Raw genomic sequence first — 21929 nt, forward strand, 5'->3', positions numbered from 1 at the left:
TCCGTTGAAAAAAACTGTTAAGTGTTGAGTTAAGTATTAATTGTTGGTGTCTACCAAAGTCCATCCAAATGAGAAAAATCCTGCAATGTTTTCCTCAAAAAACATAATTTCCTCTCGACCGAACAAAGAAAGACACCAACATTTTGGATGACATTGTGGTGAGTAAATTATCTGGATTTTTCTTTTAAGAAAATGGAATATTCCTTTAAGTCTTTGTCATTTTTGGCTTTTGTGCGTACGTAGACTTTTAGTAAGGATCCTACGCACAGTTTTTTAGATGAGACCCCTAGGATGTGATTTTTCCGTATAAATACGGATTTCCGTATTTTCTGCCCTTGGAGGGATGACTTGTTTAAATCACGTAAATACGTTAAGTTTTATTTTTGTGAGGGTGTGGTGTAAGCCCGCGTTGTTTGTTGAGGTGCACTGTTTGTAGACGTGCACTTCGCCGTCATCTAACATGTATCCCTGACATTAAGTTTGTTAGACTTCATGCGGCGCCGCAAGAATCGACAGGCAGATGACATCAAAGTACCACAAGAGTAATTTGAGAAATCATAAGGAGTTTGCTTTAAACTCGCTCTACTTTGATGTCATACACATTTTCTACGTTCTTCTTCATACACATGCTAGTTAAGGAAGCGTAGAGGGACTACATTCGAGATGTAAAGTCATCAGTCGAGTATAAGACACAAAATGCTGTAAAACCTTATCACTGTAGAATTCTGAGGCGTCAATGATATCAATTACAACAACAATGGTCTACTAGCCTACTGTAAATACGTTAATGTTATCACTGCAAAATATTGCATGAAATACTGGTAATACAAATTGGGTAATGCTGACAGATTGACGGCTGGTCCACCCAATCAGAAGAAACAAAATTTTAGTGGGAAAGCAGAAAAATCACACATACATGATATTAATTGATTCAATAATAATCGCTCAAATATGCATAAAACAGAAATAATAATTTATGTAGAAATTTCATCATTTGCATTTATTAAATATTTACATTATGCGACTTTAGACTATCTGAGCGACAAAGATGCTAAAATGAGCGGTTTTCTGTGTGCATAAACCCGCACACACACTCATGGACACAAACTCAAAAGCGTACGCACGGAAACACGCATTTCAAAAAGCCCCAAAACGCATCCATCCTTCTTTTTTGTTCTAGGCCAATCACATGCCTTAGACACTAAACAATTCATTTAAGCAACTCACACCTACATTACACACTGCATGAAAGACATTTTTTTTTAAATCCATCATAGGGACACTTTAACAAAAATAAATTGATTCAATCAGTCAGCACCTTCTGTCTTACAAATGTATAGCTGTAAATGGACTAGCGACTTCTGCTTTGTGAATCAGATCAATAAAAGAGCAGGTTCAATTTTCTCACTCACCAGTGTATTAGGATGTTTCATGCACAGGCACTCGCCTTTTAGGGTTACGGTAATGAAGTTTAACGCTCTGCTCAGCTGGCTGTTTGGTTAACACACAGAAGTGATGTTCATACTCAGATCAACCCTCGCTGATCCTCACCGTTTGAGGTTCTTGATTTAACAACACTTCACAGAAAGCCACGTTCTCATTATACCCTCCTTGTGTAATCCCCCTTTCCTACCACAAGAACTGCCCCCAATTAAACATCACCTTTCTTAACCTTTCTCTTATTCTCTTAATCAATTTGCAATAGTTAAATATCTTGCTTCTAACTTGACACTTTTTTCTTGTGATTTCCTGGAAAATTTGCTTTGAAGTTGCTTTGACGTTACAATGCTTTTATCACAGTTTAATGTAAACCCTGTGACTTCATGGCACTCTCGTCACATCAATGGTCTGTTTGTACACGCAACAAACTTGCCTAACCAATGAGTTTGCTTAGTAACTGTTAGCTTAGTATGGACTTCCTGTTTGTTCAAACGATGACAGACAGGGGGCAATTGGTCGAGCATTTGGGTTTTGGCAGTGCAGAGATCCCCATAAGCATCTGCCATATTTGTCAATGTATGCCTAATGTGGTGTAGTCAATAAACAGACCCCCCTTGTTGATCAGTATTATTACCATGATCATATCACGCATGTCTTTCTCATCTTAAATATTTAATCTGTTTTCCATCTGTTTTTCTTTTTGTGCTCCTTCAAATAAGTTGTAGCCACAGACCTGTGTATAATCTGTCCTTCTGTATCTTTAACTAATAGTCATTCATTTAAAGGATTAGTCCATTTTCTTAAAAAAAAATCCAGATAATTTACTCACCACCATGTCATCCAAAATGTTAATGTCTTTCTTTGTTCAGTCGAGAAGAAATTATGTTTTTTGAGGAAAACATTCTCATTTTAATGAACTTTAATGGACCCCAACACTTAACAGTTTTAATGCAGTTTAAAATTGCAGTTTCACAGGACTCTAAATGATCTCAAACGAGGCATAAGGGTCTTATCTAGCAAAACGATTGTCATTTTTGGCAAGAAAAATAAAAATATGCACTTTTAAACCACAACTTTTCGCCTTCCTCCGGCTGTGTGACGAGCCAGCTCATGTACTTGCATAATGACGTAGAAAGGTCATGTGTTACATATATGAAACGCACATTTGCGGACCATTAAACTGACACAAAGACATTAATTAGTATAATTCGACATACAACAACATCGGAACGGTCCTCTTTCTCTACACTTGTAAACACTGGGGCATAGTTTCGCATACGTCATCCGTGACCTCTTGACGTGATGACGTTATACGTGAGGTCACGCTGGCGTGTCACAGGACCGAAGGAAGACGAGAAGTTGTGGTTTAAAGTGCTTTTTTTTCTTGCCAAAAATGACAATCGTTTCGCTAGATAAGACCCTTATGCCTCGATTGGGATCGTTTAGAGTCCTTTGAAACTGCAATTTTCAAAGTCCATTAAGCTGAGAAAAATCCTGGAATGTTTTCCTCAAAAAACATAATTTTTTCTCGACTGGACAAAGAAAGACATCAACATTTTGGATGACATGATGGTGAGTAAATTATTTGGATTTTTTTTTTTTAAGAAAATGAACTAATCCTTTAACACTTATTCCCCCATGCCTGTGTAGTCTAAGACCGCATTACAGAAATCCACACTAGGAATCCAGAAGTCAATGACTCCTGTCAAAAGCAAAGAACTTCTCGAGAGTAGTGATGAAAATGATGAGGAGGAGGAAGAAGAAGAAGAGGAGGAAGATGATGGAGAAGAAGAAGAGGAGGAGGAAGACAAAGATGATGATGAGGAGAAGAGGAAAGAGAAGGTAGAAGCTGGTAGAGGAGTCATCAAAGTGTCTTTAGAATAGTAATCCAGTTAGTCCCACCTCACACAGGAAGTACAATAATCCACTTCCTCTTTGCCCTATCAGTTTGAGGAGTTCTGCTGTAGCACCAGCGTAGACACCATCTGTGTTTGGACCTGTGTGTAGTTCTGCATGGGCATCTTGGACATGAATGTCTGTAGTGTTTGAAATCTAGAACCAGTTTCATTTAATTGCCAAGTTGGCCACAAGCAACCTCTTCCTCTTACCTTCATCCTACTCAGAAACCAGTTATTTCTGACGAAGAAGAAGAGGAGGAGGAAGAAGAGAAGGAAAAACCCAAGAAATCTGTAAAGAAACAGTTACTGCATAATTTGAGGACACCGGAGGTATTTTCCGATCTGTAAAGCATTTCCTAGCTCGCCTACTAGCAAGACCTGCTTGTAGTATTTCCAGTAGCTGATAATTTCCCTTTAATACATTTCATCAGGAAAAATATCTAATCCCAATATTCTAATATTCTTCATCTCATGCCATTTGGTCTAAGCCTGGACAGCCTCGACTATGGTTGTGACCTAGATTCAGTCACAGCCGATTTGCAGTTACACAGAGAAAAGAGTGCAGAATAATGTGCAGAATTTTTCTAAACAGCCTCATTTGCATTTGAAAGAGAATGTGATGGGAACGAGAGAAATATATCTTCTCCCAGAAGATGAGCACATTTGAGTGAATCAGTCTCTGTTGTGTCGACTGTGCTTGCTGCTGCGCAACAAAGACTCTGGGCTCATTCATTTTTCATGGATCTCTGTGTTTTCTGGCGATATATAAAACACTGAATTTAATCTGACCCACCGTCACCTTTTGGTTTGTTTGGTCTGGAAACAACGGTTTATTAGTGGAGTAGTCAACCCGAACATCTTCTGTCATCATTTACTTTTAAAGTATGTCCTTCCAAGCGTAATTTTTCCGTGGAACACAAATGGACAATTTGCAGCGCAAATGATTTTGTTTTATGTCCGTTTTGGTTTGAGCTATTCTTGTAGCTTCGACCAGCTGCGTCAAATCTGTTCAGGATTTGCAATCGACCACAGTTGAAATCACTGTAAATTTGCATTGCCCACAGTTTCGCTTTGAGAAAAAACTGTAAAATCAAGTAAATATTTTATGCCAGTGTCCCTTAAATATTTCTTTCTGATGAAACCCACAAACTTTTTCTGTTGAAACTCATGCCTGCGGGCATTAGCTTGCTGTACTGTGTTGTCTTGGTTCGATTCGTTTAATCTTTCACATCGCTGCAGACAAACTGGTCATTACAGCACATCTACCATAGCCGCTCTAACCTGGTGTTCCTGTAGCTCAGTGGTAAAGTATTGTTAGCGACACATTGGGGGTTTGATCCACAATATATAAAATGTATACCTTGTAATGCACTGCAAGTTGCTTTGGATGATTACATCCTTCAGTTGCATAAATGTAAATGGCTCATCCAGTCCAATGTAAATATGTAAATGATCTTTGGTTGGTCTGGTGACTATCCATTGGGAATGCTTGCTTATACCTGTATCACTTACATATTTATGGGAATTCATATTTTGCATTACGTTGTTTGTTTACATTCCCTTTCACATTGATTGAAACCTTAGTCTGACCTGGTTCTGTCTTGTGCCTTTGGGGAGCGAGTACTCTTGTTTAAACATTAATGGGCCGGTTTCCCGGACAGGGCTTAAGTCTGGTCCAAGACTAAAATGCTTGTTTGAGCTGTCTTAACTGAAAACAGCCTGCACACCAGTGGCGGCTCGTGACTGCTCTTCCGAGCATGCGCTAATTCATAATAAGTGTTCGGATTGTCACGTGTGTGGTTCCCTTTTCCAAAATATGTGTCATGCGTGTAAAGAGATACTGTGTGCATCACGTGTTTTGTCAAAATAAGTGCCTGCTGGAGACGCGTCAAAACCGTTTATGATAAAAGAGACGCTCACGTTCCCTAAATACACGCAAGACACTCCCTTTACAGTAAACTCTGATTACGCATGAGATTGTGCGAGTATCTGGCACACACGAGCCGCGCGTCTCCTTTCAAGTTCAAGGCAGCAGGTACTTTGGCATGACACGTGATGCACACACGGTCTCTCAAAGCGCAGAACACATATTTTGAAATGACGAACCACACACATGACAAGCTACATACATGTTGTGACGACTTCGCATCGTGCGCTTCAAAAAAAGAAGTCACCAGCCGCCACTGCTGCACATATATTTTAAATATATCAGTGCCATTGCTTTGTCTCAAGATGCACCCCAGTTATGTTTTTTTGTAAGGTATGTTTAAATGTCTCACATTTAACTAGTCCTAGTCCTAGTCTTGGCTTAATTTAAACCTTGGCTGGGAAACTGCCCGTTACGTTTAACATGTAGTACTGTATCCTTTACAGTTTCCTTTGCAAACATTCCTGTTTAAATTTTTTACTTTCTTTGGGTTTGTGTCCTCCAGATGCAGACATCCAGCGTGAAGGGTTTTGACTTTGCCAAGCTGCACTTGGGCCAGCACAGTAAAGATGATCTCATGGTCATTCAAGAACCGATGTCACTTCCTGTGCCCAGTAAGGAGCAAAGCCCACCTGAGAGCACCGATATGGCCACACCCAAGTCCAAGGGCTCGTCTAAAGCTTCACGCAATGCCCAGCGCCGCAAGGGCCAGTAAGTGTTGGGAGTACCCTAAAAATGTTATGATTCGGAATCAATTCACTTAACAATTAGCTTTCAAACGGCAAACCAGTTTGAATGGCAGGAGAACAAATCCTTGTAAAATAAATGTTTTCTGGGAATTCCTGCTTGAATCTTATATTGAAATAACATGTTTATTTATTTAAAGGCACAAATCTTATTAAGGGTGAGACCACTGCTGATCAATAAAAAGCTTTCTAAGAGAAATACAACTAAGCAGTGATCAATAGAAGAGACTTGAAATTATGGGTGAAATTATCACACATCTCCAACAAGGACAAGTCATATTTTAAAGCTCACGTAACATACGGTATTTCTGCATTTCTGATTTAATCTGGAGTACCTATAGAGTAGTGTTACATCCTTTATATCTCCGAAGAGTCTTTAGTTTAATCAGATTTATAAAAGAAAGATTAGCTTTACCGAATCTTTCCGATAACGTACGAAAAAATGAAGAAGGAGGAGTTACGAGCTGCGGGAGGAGCGAGTGCGAGTCAAGCAACACTATACTTATATAATATGCACGCGCCTATTTCCAACATAAGACTGAAGTCTTACTTACTGCATGCAACTCATGACCCGGTTGGGAAAATCCAGCGCATCAAACACACACGCAAAACTCCGCTGCTACCCCGGATAATAAACTATATCCATCGTTTCTATAAGGCTGGCTTTCTTCTCCTTAAATCCAAAAACACACTTCTTCTTTCGTGCCATTGTTGAGTTTTGAAATTAAACAAAGCTGATATGATGTTTGCAAGTTCTAGCATCTCCTGCTGATTAACGGGTGGGCGGGGTTTTCCAGGGGAAGTGTCCATATAAAGAAGTGATACGTATAGAACCCCCTGAAACATCAGCTGGACCTGTAATCAAAAAAAAAACTTTCCGAAACTTGTACGAACCCTGAAATACCATTGAACCACCCCTTTAATGGACAGTAGTTACATATTAACTCTTTCACCGCCAGCGTTTTTTAAAAAAGTTGCCAGCCAGCGCCAGCGTTTTTGATGATTTTCACTAAAGTTTAATGCCTTCCAGAAAATGTTCATCTTTAAATATATAAACATACAATATACCAAATGAAAGAACAGACGCTCTGCTTTCAAAAAAAAAAAAACTTTCATCCTACCTTAAGTGTTTCTTTTGTAATCAGCTTTTGAATATGGTAGGTTTCTGCAAAAACACCACATTTTGAGCAAAAAGCTGAGATAATTCCATTTTTGTGACGGACTTTTCATAGAGATCCCATACAGAGCGATCTTTAAAACAGACACGGACATGCAGCCGCTTGCCATAGGGCAATACTTCCGGGTTTAAAAAGTTGCGGAAGGGCCACCTGGTGGATAATAGCGGTATTGCGGAAAGACGGAAAATCTCGTAATTGGCGGGGAAGCGTTTTCTCTTAATTGACGAGATATCTCGTCAATGGCGGTGAAAAAGTTAAGTAATTCTGGTGGATTCTTGTACTCTTAGCCAAAATTCATATTTCTGGTACTTTTATAGAAAGTAATTTTCTCTTTTCATTTTTGTTTCATTTTGCGAACGTGTGAAAGTTGCACAAGCTTATTTCATCAATTGCTCTGAAATATACAGCTCTTACATATACAGTACTTTGCAAAAGTCTTAGGCCACCATGCCAGATTGTTTTTGCAATGTTATAGTGATCATATATAATTGTTTCTCAGTCTCTTTAATAGAATACATCCAGAAAATACAGGAAATGTGTATATAGTATTAAAAACTGTAAAAAATGTAAACTGATGTGTCAAGTTTTTGGGGTAAACTCTCCTTCTGTTTGAGCAATAGCAGGCAGCTGCAGGATCTCTTAAACCTAAATAAAATTAAATCCTAATTTAAAAGAAAGTAGTCATTTTACTTCATTCTGCTTAAAAACGCTCAAGATGTGTTTAGTGCCAAGAGAGGTCACACTAAACACAGATGATGCCTAAAGAAGAAAATTTTACATATTTCCTGTATTTTCTGTTTGTATTTTAATAAAACACATTGAAAAATAAATATGGATGGGCATTAAAACTTCTAAAACAAGAAGTCTGGTGGTGGTGGCCTTAGACTTTTGCAAAGTACTGTATATGTACAAAACGCTGTGCAACATGTTTACTAACAACACAAGCAGCAGACTCTGACCTAATATTAGTGCACGTCAATTTAAACCTGTCATTTCTCACGCTCGCGCTTAAAGTAAAGCAGAGGGACTCACCTACAACCCCTCCCCTCAAAGTAATCACGACAGAAATTACAATACCAGATGTAAACGTGAATGTGTCTCTCGTCTTGTCCACTTGTGATCCGATCGACCAAAATTCATCTCGAGTATAAACAGCCTCATACTGTTACATATAATATACTAAATAACATTTTAAATGTACTGAATGGATTTTAACAAATTTGAATCAAGTTTTATTTTCATTATTAGCCTATTAATTAATTTTTTTCAATATCCCAAAATAATATTTTGAATTAAAACTAAATTTGTAGCACCCACAGATCCCCAAGGTCTCCCGGACCCCTGTTGAAGACCCATGCTCGAGACTAAAATATTTTACAATTACAGCAGTGCAGAATTAAAGTCAGTGAATAGATAATGGGCTCTTCACTAGGTCATAAACCTTCGGTGGTCACATTAGATGAAAAGAGCACTTTAGAAGCATAATGGGATTAGATCATCTTACCTTACTTTATCACTGGACACTTATGCCTCATCAAAACCGGACAATGCTAAATATTGTTGTCTCTTAGGATGCTATCTTCATAAAGAAGGGTCTAAGGAAATTTCTCATGTTTGTGAATTTGATCCATGAATCGTGTAAAAAGTACACGCTGTTAAAAATCTGATTTTACATCTGATGTTATTGTGGTGTAACTTCCCCTTTTTTGAAGTAAGATGTTTTTAGGGAATTAAAATGGGCTTCAATAGCACATTTTTAGTGGCATTAAGTACATGGTACAAAGTACTGTACAAAGGCATTGTGTTTTTATGATATGTATTGTGAATTAATAAGATGTATTATCTTCTCAGAATTTCTCCATCAGAAGGCGAGTCTGTAGGAAGTGATCCAGGCAGTGAGAGAGCATCTCCTGAGGATGGTACAAGACCTGCTGGGCTTCCCAGCGATCCCAAACAGACTCATAAAGTGGCTGTTAATGGATTAAACGGTAAATCGCTTTGATTTAGAGTGAGATCAGATTGATTGTGTTGATGAAGTTGCACTTCTTTTACTTACTGAATTGGATGAATACTTTAATTCATCAATATTTCATTCAAGCTCACTGCAAACCATTTTCTTAATGAATATTATTGTTTTGGTTTACAAAAGGAATATCTAAATGTCCTTTAGACTAAATGGATATACTTCGCGGAGTAACCACAACACAATTTCAACACATGTTAATGATCTCTAACCCATTTTAATTGTAAGAATAAATAATTTGTTAATGTGTGTGCACACTTTGTGTAATGAAGATGCAAGTCAGCAAACCCACGTAGATACTCAAGCATCTCTTTTGCGTATTTAACATAGTCATGCAATATTATGATATTATTGCGTGAAGTATGTTTGGTAGCATGTGTGATATCATGAGTTAGTGGATACACAGAATTGCATAAAGGGATAAATAAATGCAATGCAAAAATGAGAGGGAGCAATAAAACCACATCACTCAGCCGAAGATTTGTGGGCCTCTCTCTGTTTTCTCTCCAGTCAGCCTGGCATCATTCATCTTGTCTCTTTAGTGACTAATCCTCATCTTTACTCTTGGCTGATTCAATTTTTTCACTCTCTCTCTGTTCTCTCGGTCCCTCTCTGTGTCCGCTCTTGTCAGACAGTGCCTGTGGCAATGGCCGTCTCTCAACACCCATTTCTGCTCTCCCACAATAAATGGGACACAGTTTGACTAGCCAAAAAATTACTGTTTTATCTATTAAACTTTGAACTTTGCTCTCTTTTCGTCCCCTCCTCGTATAATAATGCTAATGCTGTAGCTGTTGTATTAAAGGGATAGTTTGCCAAAAATAATGAAAATTCTGTCATTTACTTACTCTTAAAGGGACACTCCACTTTTTTTGAAAAATGGTCATTTTCCAGCTCCCCTAGAGTTAAACATTAGATTTTTACCGTTTTGGAATCGATTCAGCTGATCTCCAGGTCTTCCGGTACCACTTTTGGCGTGGCTTGGCATAATCCATTGAATCTAGTTAGAACATTGGCATCGAGCTAGAATGACCAGGGAGTTTGGATGTTTTTCCTGTTTGAAGCTTGACTCTTCTGTGGTTACTGTACATCGTGTGCTGAGACCGACAGAACATTTGGGGTTGCGATGTTCTGGGCGGATGTGGCTGGGAGCTGTGCTCTCGTTCTGGCGTGGTGGTCAAGGACTTTGCTGCTGTGGCATGGCTGTACCAGGCGTAGTGATATTGCGCACTGCCGGAAAAAGTCCCCTGCCATTGAAAGTTATTAAGGGGACTATACATGAATATCAGCTGACGTCACTCACTTGTCTTCCGCCATTTTGAGGACCTGAAGTGGTCACAAAAGAACTAGAAGCTATGCCTTCAATATGCTGTGAACATCAAAATCGCTATTTTTACAACACTAAGGCTCAACACAACATTATATTTTGCTCGAAGTTTCGCCTGTGTCTCTTCACGTGAACTCGAGCATTGAGAACATTGTTTGTGAACACAGAGTTAACTAAAAAGAAGGTTTTGAACAACCGACTTTGGATGATTTGGTGTCCGCTCGCCGCCTTCTTCCCAGTCAAGATGTATCAATCTCCGATTGTGACGTAAGGAGGGAGGAGAGTAAAGATTGATAGCTCCTAAAGCATAGTTCCATAAAAATACATGGATAATTCGTTGTTTTGTCGCAAGTGAAAAACAATAATACCTTCTAGGAGCCTCATATGAGATTCATTCATTCGCATTCGGAAATCGATTATTTACGTCTGGCAGAGATGATGAGCGGACACCATGGCAGCCAGGGTCGGTTGTGCGAAACCTTTCTTTTTGGTGAACTCCGTATACACAAACAATGTTCTCAATGCTTGCGTTCATGTGGAGAGATCCAGGTGATGCTTCGAGCAAGGTTTCATGTTGTGTCGCGCTTTCTTATGTTGTAAAAAAGTGGTAGTTCGGTAGCGGACAGCAGCTGGAAGAACGCATCAGGGATCGAGTAGGCATCACACCCTAACCAAGATATATTTTTTTAAAGTAGCGTTTCTTTTCATGATAGTCGAGGTGCGACATGTTTTCTTTCGTAGCCATTTACTGTATCCGTAAGAATCATAGACACTAAAAGATAAGAAATCCGTAAAACGTAGCAAGCTAACCAATGCTTGTTAGTGGTTTGGTAGTACTCGGTAGGTCCTCAAGATGGCGGCATGACATAAAAGGTCACATGACTGATTTCCATCTATTTTCGGCTGCTGCGTGGTATCACTGTGCCTCCTGCAGCCATGTTGCAGCAGCAGACTCCTTGGTCGTTGCGCCGGAATGAGAGTGTAGTTCCTAGCCATATCTGCCTAGAAAATCACAACTTTTAATTTTCTGTCGGTCTTAGTACACAAAGTAACTACAGAAGAGTCAAGTTTTAAATAGGAAAAATATTGAAACTCTTTGCTTATTTGTGAGCGTGATGCTAATGGTCTAGTCGGATTCGATGGATTATGCTAAGCTGTGCTAGGGTGCTACCGCCAGACCCGGAGATCGGCTGGATGGATTCCAAAACAGTAAAAATCAAATGTTTAACTTTAGGGGAGCTGGAAAATGAGCATATTTTCCAAAAAAGTGGAGTGTCCCTTTAAATTTGTACGAGTTTATTCTGTTGAATACGAAAGAAGATATTTTAATAAATAATAATAACCACACAGTTGTCGGCACCCATTCACTTCCATAGTAGGAAAAGTACTATGAAAGTACATGAGGAAAAATACTATAGAAATGTGTGAGCAATTAACATTTCTTGCATTTCTTCTCTCTGTACACCTGTCCTCTATTCATTCACCCATATTAAGGACTCACAGGGAAGAATAGGATTGGTAAGAGTGATTCTGTCTTCTTTGGTATTCTTGGCAAGCTAGTTTTGCTCTAACGAATACTGTATGTCCATGATAAATTACTATTAATCATTTAAAGGGGACATATCATGAAAATCTAACTTTTCCATGTTTAAGTGCTATAATTAGGTCAACAGTGTTTTTATCAACCTAGAAAATGTGATTAAGTACAACCCAGTAACTTAGTTTTGGTAAACCATTTTTTGCAAGCATGTAAATAAATAGGTAAATGAAATTTGGCTCCCCTTGTGATGTCAGTGGGGGATAATTTTATAATAATACCGCCCATAAATCTGCACTATCCAACCACGGCACTGCAATTTAGTGTAGAGATCAGCTTATTTGCATTTAAAGGGACATACGCAAAATTGGCATATTTTTGCTCACACCTACAACGTGGCAATTTTTACATGCTATAATAAATTAGCTATATTTTGAGCTAAAACTTCACATACGGGGACACCAAAGATTTATTTAACCTCTTAAAAAAGTCTTGTGAAATGTCCTCTTTAAATGCCTTTTAGCTTTATTTAAAATTAGCAAGTATAGAATTAGTCAAACGCTGCCCCCCTCTGGTGTGCAGCTATACTGAAGATCAAGTCCGTTTCCAATTGTATCCTGTTAGATGCAATCTTGGATGACACTGATTTTTTTTTTTAAGAATGCATTAGATAAGGGTATAATAAATATATAGTACCAGTGAAAAGTTAAGGGGCAATTTCTCACATTTTGACCATGTCTGTGAAATCCAGTTTAAAGTCTCGTAATTTAATAATGAGATTAGGAGCATCAAAGGTTGATTTAAGTCATTGATTTCACTTTAATTTTAATCATGACCTTAGTCAATATTAAATATATTAAGATTATATTTTCAGACAATGTTTTATGTACAAAACCACAAAAAATTACATGAGCTGGGTTTTCACAGACTGGGTCACATTTGAAATACTTCAATACTTATGAAACTGTTGTTGTACAGGTCCTCCACCAATGAGCAACATGGATGAATCTTTATCTTCAGCCTCCATCTTTGAGCATGTTGACCGAATGTCTCGTGCAACTGACGGCCCCAAGCGTCCACCCAATAAAATCCAGCTCATCGCCATGCAACCCATGCCAGCCTTGCCCTTACCCAACATTACCCCAAATGACAGAGCAGCAGAAAACGCCAAGCTCCAGAAAGAGGTGCCCATTTCTTTTATATTATGCATTCATTTCAGCAGGCTTTTGCTTGGTTTACTTCAAGGTCCCTTCAACAATAATAAATATATACACACATCTGAGAGGGCTGAAAAGTCCTGACGGTATGATTATCTTGAATAGATCCAGGTGGCTTTGAGGCACAAGTCTGAGATCGAGCATCATCGTAATAAGATCCGGCTTAGAGCCAAAAGGAAGGGCCATTATGACTTCCCCGCAATGGATGATCTCATCGATGGGCTTGGTGATACCAAAGAGCAGGACCGAATTTACCAGAAGGCCCAAATGCAGATTGAAAAGATCCTGGATCCAGATATTCACATGCCTTCTCTTTACACAGAGCCCAAGAAAAGGTACAAAATCATCTAATAGTTAACAATTTAAAGTAGGTTTTTTACAAATATTTGTCATATAACATGTCTTTCTACAACAGTATCTTAAAATATGTGGGGTTTTTTAGCAACAGAGGGAAGCGTTCGCCTAAACAGAAGAAAGACTTGAATGGTGATGTGACAGATGCTGACCGAGACAGACTTATAACAACAGACAGTGATGGGACATACAGAAAATACCCAGGAGTCAATAACATAGCATATGTGGTAAGTGTGCAACACCTGTATTTAATAATGTTGAGTTGGATTTAGATATTTTTAAAGGCGCAGTCCTAAAAAAGTGGCATTTGGAGGGTCGCCCCTAATGGTGGCCATCATGGTGGCCTACTAAAAATTGTACAGATTACCTCTGAATTGGAATCAGTCATCCATTTGTGGAATTGTGTGAATTATGGTTGACAAATACACATGCAATTATTATTGACTTTATTGCAAAATATTTAAATCTGATGCCATTGACCTTATGTAAATATCGTTGTACATTTGAGCAACTCCTATGCAAAATCTTAACAGTAATGTTTTTCTTGCAGTCTGACCCAGACCAGGGCCCCGAGCTTCACAGCCCGTCCCCGACGGATGATGTTTTCCATAGTCCGATATCTCCCCCTCCGGGCCATCCTCCTCCCCCTCCTCCCTACCTGCCCCCTCAGCCATCAATAGAAGATGCCCGTCAGCAAATGCACTCTCTACTGGACGACGCCTTCGCCCTTGTGTCTCCTTCATCTCAGGGATGCACAGCTGGTATCACCCTGCCTGGGGTCGGATTCAACCCAACAACCCCATCTCCTACCAGCCCACCATCTCGTGGTCCACGGCACTGGGGTTCGGGATACCCACCCCTTAATCCCTACACAGGGGTAAGAACGGATCATGTAATGGCAGCTTTAGCAAACTGCTGTGTATTGAGACAACTGAAGCCTCAGGAAAAAATTGGGAGATGTTTACTTATAAATACATGAACATCCTTTGTATAAGGAAATATTTAGGAATTTATTAATTGTTTATTTTAGATGTTTAATTACTATTTGGAGCATTGAGATTGCTAGACGAGGGCTTAACATACTTTTTTAAATTAAAGCCTCAAATGTTTCACTTCTTTTGCCTGTAGCTCCAAATTAGACTCATTTAGACACCATCATGGGAATGTAAGGAAGTGACGTAATTACACAACGAGAACATCAATCAAAAGCTGCAAAACAGTATTTGCAAGTTCTCACAGTTTTTCCCACAATTTCATCGCATAAAATTGCATAAATATCCTGTAATATTCCATCAAATTTTTTAAGAAAACGTGCTGCAATATCAAGGATTTTGGCCCGCAACAATCACAAAAAAAACTTGTTTCCTGACCAGTCAACTGTTTCCTGTAGTTTTTAACCAGGTTTGCGCACACGGCAGGAGGCATTTTGGTTCACTCCTCCACACAGATCTTCTCTAGATCAGTCAGGTTTCTGGCCTTTCGCTGAGAAACACGGAGTTTGGTTCCCTCCAAAGATTCTCTATTGGGTTTAGGTCAGGAGAGTGGCTAGGCCACGCCAGAACCTTGAAATGCTTCTTACAGAGCCACTCCTTGGTTATCCTGGCTGTGTGTTTTGGGTCATTGTCATGTTGGAAGACCCAGCCTCGACACATCTTCAATGCTCTAACTGAGGGAAGGAGGTTGTTCCCCAAAATCTCGCAATACATGGCCCCGGTCATCCTCTCCTTAATACAGTACAGTCGTCCTGTCCCATGTGCAGAAAAACACCCCCAAAGCATGATGCTACCACCCCCCATGCTTCACAGTAGGGATGGTGTTCTTGGGATGGTACTCATTCTTCTTCTTTCTCCAAACACGTTTAGTGGAATTATGACCAAAAAGTTCTGTTTTGGTCTCATCTGACCACATGACTTTCTCCCATTGCTCCTCTGGATCATCCAAATGGTCATTGGCAAACTTAAGACGGTCCTGGACATGTGCTGGTTTAAGCAGGGGAACCTTCCACAACATGCATGAGTTTAAACCATGACGTCTTAGTGTATTACCAACAGTAACCTGTACGGTGGTCCCAGCTGTTTTCAGGTCCTTTATTAGGTCCTTCCGTGTAGTTCTGGGCTGATTTCTCACCTTTCTTAGGATGATTGAGACCCCACGAGGTGAGATCTTGCATGGAGCCCCAGTCCGAGGGAGATTGATCGTCATGTTTAGCTTCTTCCATTTTCTAATGATTACTCCAACAGTGGACCTTTTTTCACCAAGCTGCTTGGCAATTTTCCCGTAGCCCTTTCCAGCCTTGTGGAGGTGTACAATTTTGTCTCTAGTGTCTTTTGACAGCTCTTTGGTCTTGGCCATGTTAGTAGTTGGATTCTTACTGTTGTATGGGGTGGACAGGTGGACATTTTAAAGGCAGACTTGCAGGTCTTTGAGGGTCAGAATTCTAGCTGATAGACAGGTGTTCAGATACTTATGTGCAGCTGTATCATACAAATAAATCATATAAATCATATATTGTGATTTCTGGATTTTTTTTAGATTATGTCTCTCACAGTGGACATGCAGACTACGACTCCTCCAAGATTTCTAAGTGGGAGAACTTGCAAAATAGCAGGGTGTTCAAATACTTATTTTTCTCACTGTATGTATATTATATTGCATTTCTGTCAAGAGATTCTTATACAAGTCTCGCATAGTAGCTTTAAAACATAAAGCAAATCATAAAATCAGATGCTTAAAGGGACACTTCACCCATTTGCATTAAGCTCTGTATAGTTAGAACCCCAGTCATGTCATGTTTTAGAATGACAAGCTCTTTTGATGGGTGGTCAAACCATACCACAGCAACTGACACAAACCGAATGTACTAGATTCACATCAAAGGTGCAAGCATATTGGGTTTTCCAAAATGGGAAATAAACTGAATAGACTCATCTGTCGACGCTTACGTTTTTAATAGAAGGGCTAAAGGGGGATTTCAAGTGCCAACTGAGGCTACATGAGAACGGACAAATATATATTTGTAAAAGCAGCCTCTGGGCTACTGCATGGCAAATATTAATTTAAGAGGCAGGACCGATTTTTATTACTTTGATGGAGCTATAAATGGTCCTCTGTCTTTGAAATGTTATTTCTAGTTGAGCTATTTAAAAGCTTGACTCTTTTTTTTGGTTCACAGGGTTTGTTTAGCCTGCTACACAGAAATATTCCAGTTGTGGTTACACAAACAGAGCCTAATGTGTGTATTAAATTCAGTTTTAAGTTCATCGCTTGTCTATTTGCCTTTCAGAGATATGCTGAATTAGGTCTGCCTCCTTCCACGGTACAGGGTTTACTGCATAGGTGAGTGGTCATATCTGGCATCCGTGTCCATCTTTCTTATTTTATCCTGTATGTTTGTGTCACTTCTTCATCCGTTATACACTATGTATTTCATTATTGTATTGTTGCATGTCTAAAGTAAGTATTTTTGTTAACAAAGTTAGTATTGCCAATGTCACAATCGTACATTATGTATATTTGCTTATGATGATGTGAGATATCTACTTTTAATGCATCTCTCACGTCCAGCATAGATTCATGTTTAAGGGTGTAGTGTGGTAGCTGGGTAGTGATATCTTGTGTTTTTACAGGCAAGGTTTGGGTTCAGGCTACATCCCAACCGGTGATGTTTTGCCTGTTGAACAGCTCCAGTCGGAATCGCTGTACTCTGGCCGAGGGGTCAACACAGATGAGCTGCCCTCCTCTGCCAGGCCACGGCCTGTTGGTGGAAGTACAGGTGTGTGCTCACATCATTTAAACAGGAAATAGACGGCAAATATAGGGTGCACCCCAATTCAGGGGCCGTATTTGTCGTCACCTGGCCGCGACAAAGGCTGTGCCAATTCGAAGGCTCCTTCACATGCAGCCTCCAAATGCGACCTTCGTTTCCCCTGAAACCAAAGATCCATAGATGGATCCTTCACGGCCTCAGCTATCCCAAGATTCAATGCGCGCCTGTGACGTCTGGGTATTATACAAAATATATAATATAAAATAAACATTCATAACTGTAGTAAAGTATAAAACTATAAAAAGTGTATGGGTCAGTGACAAAAACTGTTTGGCAAGATGAGAAATTCAATTTAAAAAAAACTTGTTTTAAAAGCATGCATCAGGTTTATTTTAATGCACAGTGTATTTATGTTCATTTTATGCAATAAAAAAACATTTGCACCATTTTTATGAAAGTTAAGACTGAAGGGACCTGAAAATGTCAAATGGTGTAACCTCTGATTGCACCAAAGAATGAGAAATATTAAATATTTTATCCACCTTGATGGCATGTAAGCATAATCATCATCATCAAAAAAAATATTTTTAAAATATAATTTTATTAGCTATTTCTAAATGTAAATTTTATTGCATTTTTGTAATATTTGTCCTGACATATGCTGAAAACAGATCTGTTTTCTAAATAATCTTTGACAAATGATGTAAAAATGTATGTAAAAAAAATCATATTACACAAAAACTAGATGATTATATTTTATTCCACTTTTTTTAGAAATATATTTATATTTTAATTTTTAAAAAATACTAGTTACACCAATTGATACAGACCGGTTACACCACATTGACATTTTTTGCAATTATTCTAATATCCCAAATATTCTTTCAAAATTAAATAAAACCAGAAATGATAAACTTGGTCTTCAAAAAAGAGAATGTATGCAAGCAATCTTCAAATTTATTTTGAAATTTTAACCCTTTTACATTTAATTTAGCCATATGGACACACAATAATTAATGTCACGTCAAAAATGTAGCAAATTTAAGCTCCTCGTCACTGTTATAGTATTATAAATGATTTAAATGATTAAATGATTTAAATGATGAAAATATATTTTTATTGCTGCAATAATGTGCCTGATGCATTTATTTTTTTGTATATTTGTTTTGTGGTTGATAAATTTGATATACTGTTGGACAGTTTAATCTGCATCAATGCATCATATTCTCTCAAATAAAAAATCTGGCTCCAAATTTATTTATAAAAGTCTGGAACGTCTCTGCTGTGGTGTCTCACGGACAGGCGCGGAGGACAGGAACAGCAAGTGACGTAACTCTTTCGTAGACTAGACCAGTGGTTTTCAAACTGGGGGCCGGGGACCCCAGTGGGGCCGCGAGATGGTGCCAGGGGGGCCCCAGTTTTATGAAATTTTAAGAAATACATTAATTTATCATCAATTCTGTGTAGTTAAACCTAAAAAAATAAGGCTACTAACCAAAAGCACTACTTTTTGTATAATTTAATGTTTTTGTTGAGTTGAGTTTTAGAACAGTTTTTTGTCACAAATTTTCTTTGGGGGGCTGCGAAGGAATGCACCGTACACAAGGGGGGCCGCACGCTGAAAAAGTTTGGGAACCACTGGGCTAGACCATCTCATTTTAATTTGTTTTGTGGACTTCAGAGGCTGCAGACTTTAAAGACCGAGCCTCCCCTTCAAAGTCTCCGTCCTTAGAAGGATCCAGACCCTGAATTGGGATGCACCCATAAACCCCTACAATTTTAATTACTATTAGACATTAGAAACCATCTAATTGAAATAGGATTGTCTATCAAGTTCTCAACAGAAAATATTTTTTTTTATTTTAAATATTTTTTATTCTGAGTTTTAATAAAACTTTAATGCAATAACAGTACAAATGTAACATTGGTGTGTGTTCAGGTGGTCAGCTGCACCATTTGACTCATGCTGGTGTGGCGGGTCGTGTGAATGAGAATCGACAGCCTGGTGTCTTAAACTGGAGCCCGTATCACGAGGACGACAACAAATTCGCTAACAACAGAGACCCTGTAAGTATTCTGTAATGTTCTTTTATTTGAATTTAAAGGGGAGATATCGTGGATATCATTGTTTGTTCATTTGTTGTTGTCTTTTCACAAGACATTTACATTCATTCATGCAGTAGACCTCCAAATGAGAATAAATTTTACTTTTAGTTGTAAGATCCAGCAGGCAAATCACCCATATCTTTCTTCCTTCCTACAGTACATATCTTTCTTTCTTCTTTTGTTTCTTTCTATATATTTCATCATTTCACGGTTTAGGTTCTTGACTACACCTCAATCTCTGTGTTTCAGACCTCCAGGAACGGCCTGAAGGAGCCATCTGCCGCTTCGACCCACCTGGACTCTATCGGCCTGGGCTACCATCCCTCGGCTCCCCCTCAAGAGCCTTCCCCTCCCAACCATTCCTCCGCCTCACTCATCAAAGCCATTCGAGAGGAACTCATGCGCCTCTCCCAGAAACAGGCAGCGGTACCCAGTTACCACAGCTGAGACCCATGAGCTCAATCGGACTCTCCACCCAAAAACTGCACTAGACTGCACTGTACTTCCCATGGAAGTGGCTTTTTTGAGATGACGACTTGTATGTTCTGTAGCTGCTGCTGCCACCCTGTGGCAGAGAGCGGTAGGACGGAAAGAGTAGACATGTTGCCTTCAAGGCCCATTTATACTTCCACATTGAATCTGCGTAGCTATGACAACAGCAGCGTAGCTGATGCCATAGCCTGACATGCATCTCTCTGAAATTGAAATGATGTGTCACATCCACACAAAACACAACGGTTGTGATTGGACTACTTTGTTGCGGTGGATTTTGTCATGACACTGCTAGTTTTAATATTATGATGCATCAATATTGAAACATGCATATATTTTTAGAAAGTTGATGATGATAACACACCATCATTTACAGTTTTAGTGGTGCACCTGCTGAATAAAACGTCAACGCAAATCTGCTGGTGCAGATTCGATGCAGAAGTACAACAGGTAGTTTTCCCACAGTATAGTTGTTTATAATATAAGCAGTGTGTTGATACAGTGAAATTACTGTTGTTTACCTTATATACAGTATGATGACACTGCTACCTAAGAACAAAAACACAAAAGTTGTCTTTACACGGACCAGGGTTGCTGAAGCCAGAATCTGTCCGTCAAACGTTTCCTTGTTATTTTTCTTTTAGAGATGTGCGTGTGCGTTTTATTTTCACATTGTGTGGTTTCTTTGCTGTGTATACACTGCCTTTTAAATAATTTTATACTTTGCACTGCCTCTTGTAGATTCTCATCACTGAAATCATTTAGTGTTCTTTGATACCTTAACTTAATTTCTGAAATTTTGCGAAAGGATATATTTAATATAAATTTTTTCTTTGGCGTCTACTAATATTTTATCTACATCATTTCCGCATCATACACAATTTGCCTGTCCTGTTTTGGTGCTCAATATCAGTTTTATGGCCATGTTGCCTTCACAATTCAGTATTGGGCCCTATATAGTATTATTTTAATTGTGCAGTAATAGTATTTGAAGTACTGACATTCTTCCTCCGTTTTCCTTTATTAGTTTCGGTATTAAAGGAAAACATCACAGTTTTTCAATGTTTTGCTATGTTTTTGCCTCAGCTTGGACTAACTAATACATACCTGTCTTTTTCAATGTGTGCAATTGATCTTTGTACAGCGCGTTGTGAATGTGTTGGCATTTGGCCTGGCCCCATTTATTCCTTGGGATCCAGGCGGGGATGAGTTTGGAAGCCGCCAGGCACTTGCATGTTTTCACTGTTTAAAGACTGTTACATGAGTGGTTGCACGGGTGGGTATGGTGGCACAGGATAGGACGTGGCGATTTTTGAGCGGATAAAAAAATGTTAACTATATTGTATGGCGGAAGAGCACTTAGTTTGCAGCACTTCGACCTCGGTGCGCAGTAACATTCTTTCGCCATAAAATATGGTTCTCATTTTTTATCCGCTTAAGAAATCCACATTTTGTTTTGTGCCACCATACTTGCTCGTGTAACTACTCATGTCTTTGAATAGGGAAAACATGGAGGTGTTTGGTGGCTTCTGGGTTCATCGCTGTTTGGATCCTGGGGAATGGATGTGGCTGGGCTAAATGCTAACACATTCGCGACGCGCTGTGCAAAGAGTAAGTGCACGCATTGAGAAGGGATAAGTGTGTGTTGGTTGGTCTAAGCTGAGGTGGGAACATAGTGAAATATTGAAGAACGGTGGTGTTTTCCTTTAACAAGACTGGTAGATATACAGTACCTTTGGTCTTTGCAGTACAAATGCATTGGTATACATTGGCCTTTACAGGTAAATAATAGAGTCCAGAGTACAATTCGACTCATCCCACAAACAAAAATCGTAATAGAAATCTATAGGGTAAAGATAAACGTTATAACCTTGTATGTGCAGTTGCACCCCGAATTGCAACTTGATTATGCATCAGT

The 21929-nt window shown here is 39.0% G+C and overlaps 1 protein-coding gene across 2 annotated transcripts in view; it reads left to right on the forward strand.

The window, feature by feature from the left end:
- LOC129419172 (UPF0606 protein KIAA1549) overlaps positions 1 to 21102 on the forward strand; it is a 101685-nt gene extending 80583 nt beyond the window's left edge. The window contains exons 12-21 of one of the 2 annotated variants that reach the window (XM_055174220.2): positions 5771 to 5976; positions 9041 to 9177; positions 13055 to 13260; positions 13399 to 13628; positions 13742 to 13874; positions 14198 to 14524; positions 16931 to 16983; positions 17274 to 17419; positions 19353 to 19480; positions 19769 to 21102. In XM_055174220.2, coding sequence (XP_055030195.2) covers positions 5771 to 5976; positions 9041 to 9177; positions 13055 to 13260; positions 13399 to 13628; positions 13742 to 13874; positions 14198 to 14524; positions 16931 to 16983; positions 17274 to 17419; positions 19353 to 19480; positions 19769 to 19966 — 1764 coding nt within the window. In that variant the 3' untranslated portion in view covers positions 19967 to 21102. Of the gene's footprint in view, positions 1 to 5770; positions 5977 to 9040; positions 9178 to 13054; positions 13261 to 13398; positions 13629 to 13735; positions 13875 to 14197; positions 14525 to 16930; positions 16984 to 17273; positions 17420 to 19352; positions 19481 to 19768 lie in introns of both variants that reach the window. The other variant, XM_055174219.2, reaches the window with a different exon arrangement.
- Positions 21103 to 21929: the final 827 nt, after the last annotated feature.

The sequence above is a fragment of the Misgurnus anguillicaudatus genome, chromosome 15 (genome assembly GCF_027580225.2).
Source record: "Misgurnus anguillicaudatus chromosome 15, ASM2758022v2, whole genome shotgun sequence".
Taxonomy (NCBI): domain Eukaryota; kingdom Metazoa; phylum Chordata; class Actinopteri; order Cypriniformes; family Cobitidae; genus Misgurnus; species Misgurnus anguillicaudatus.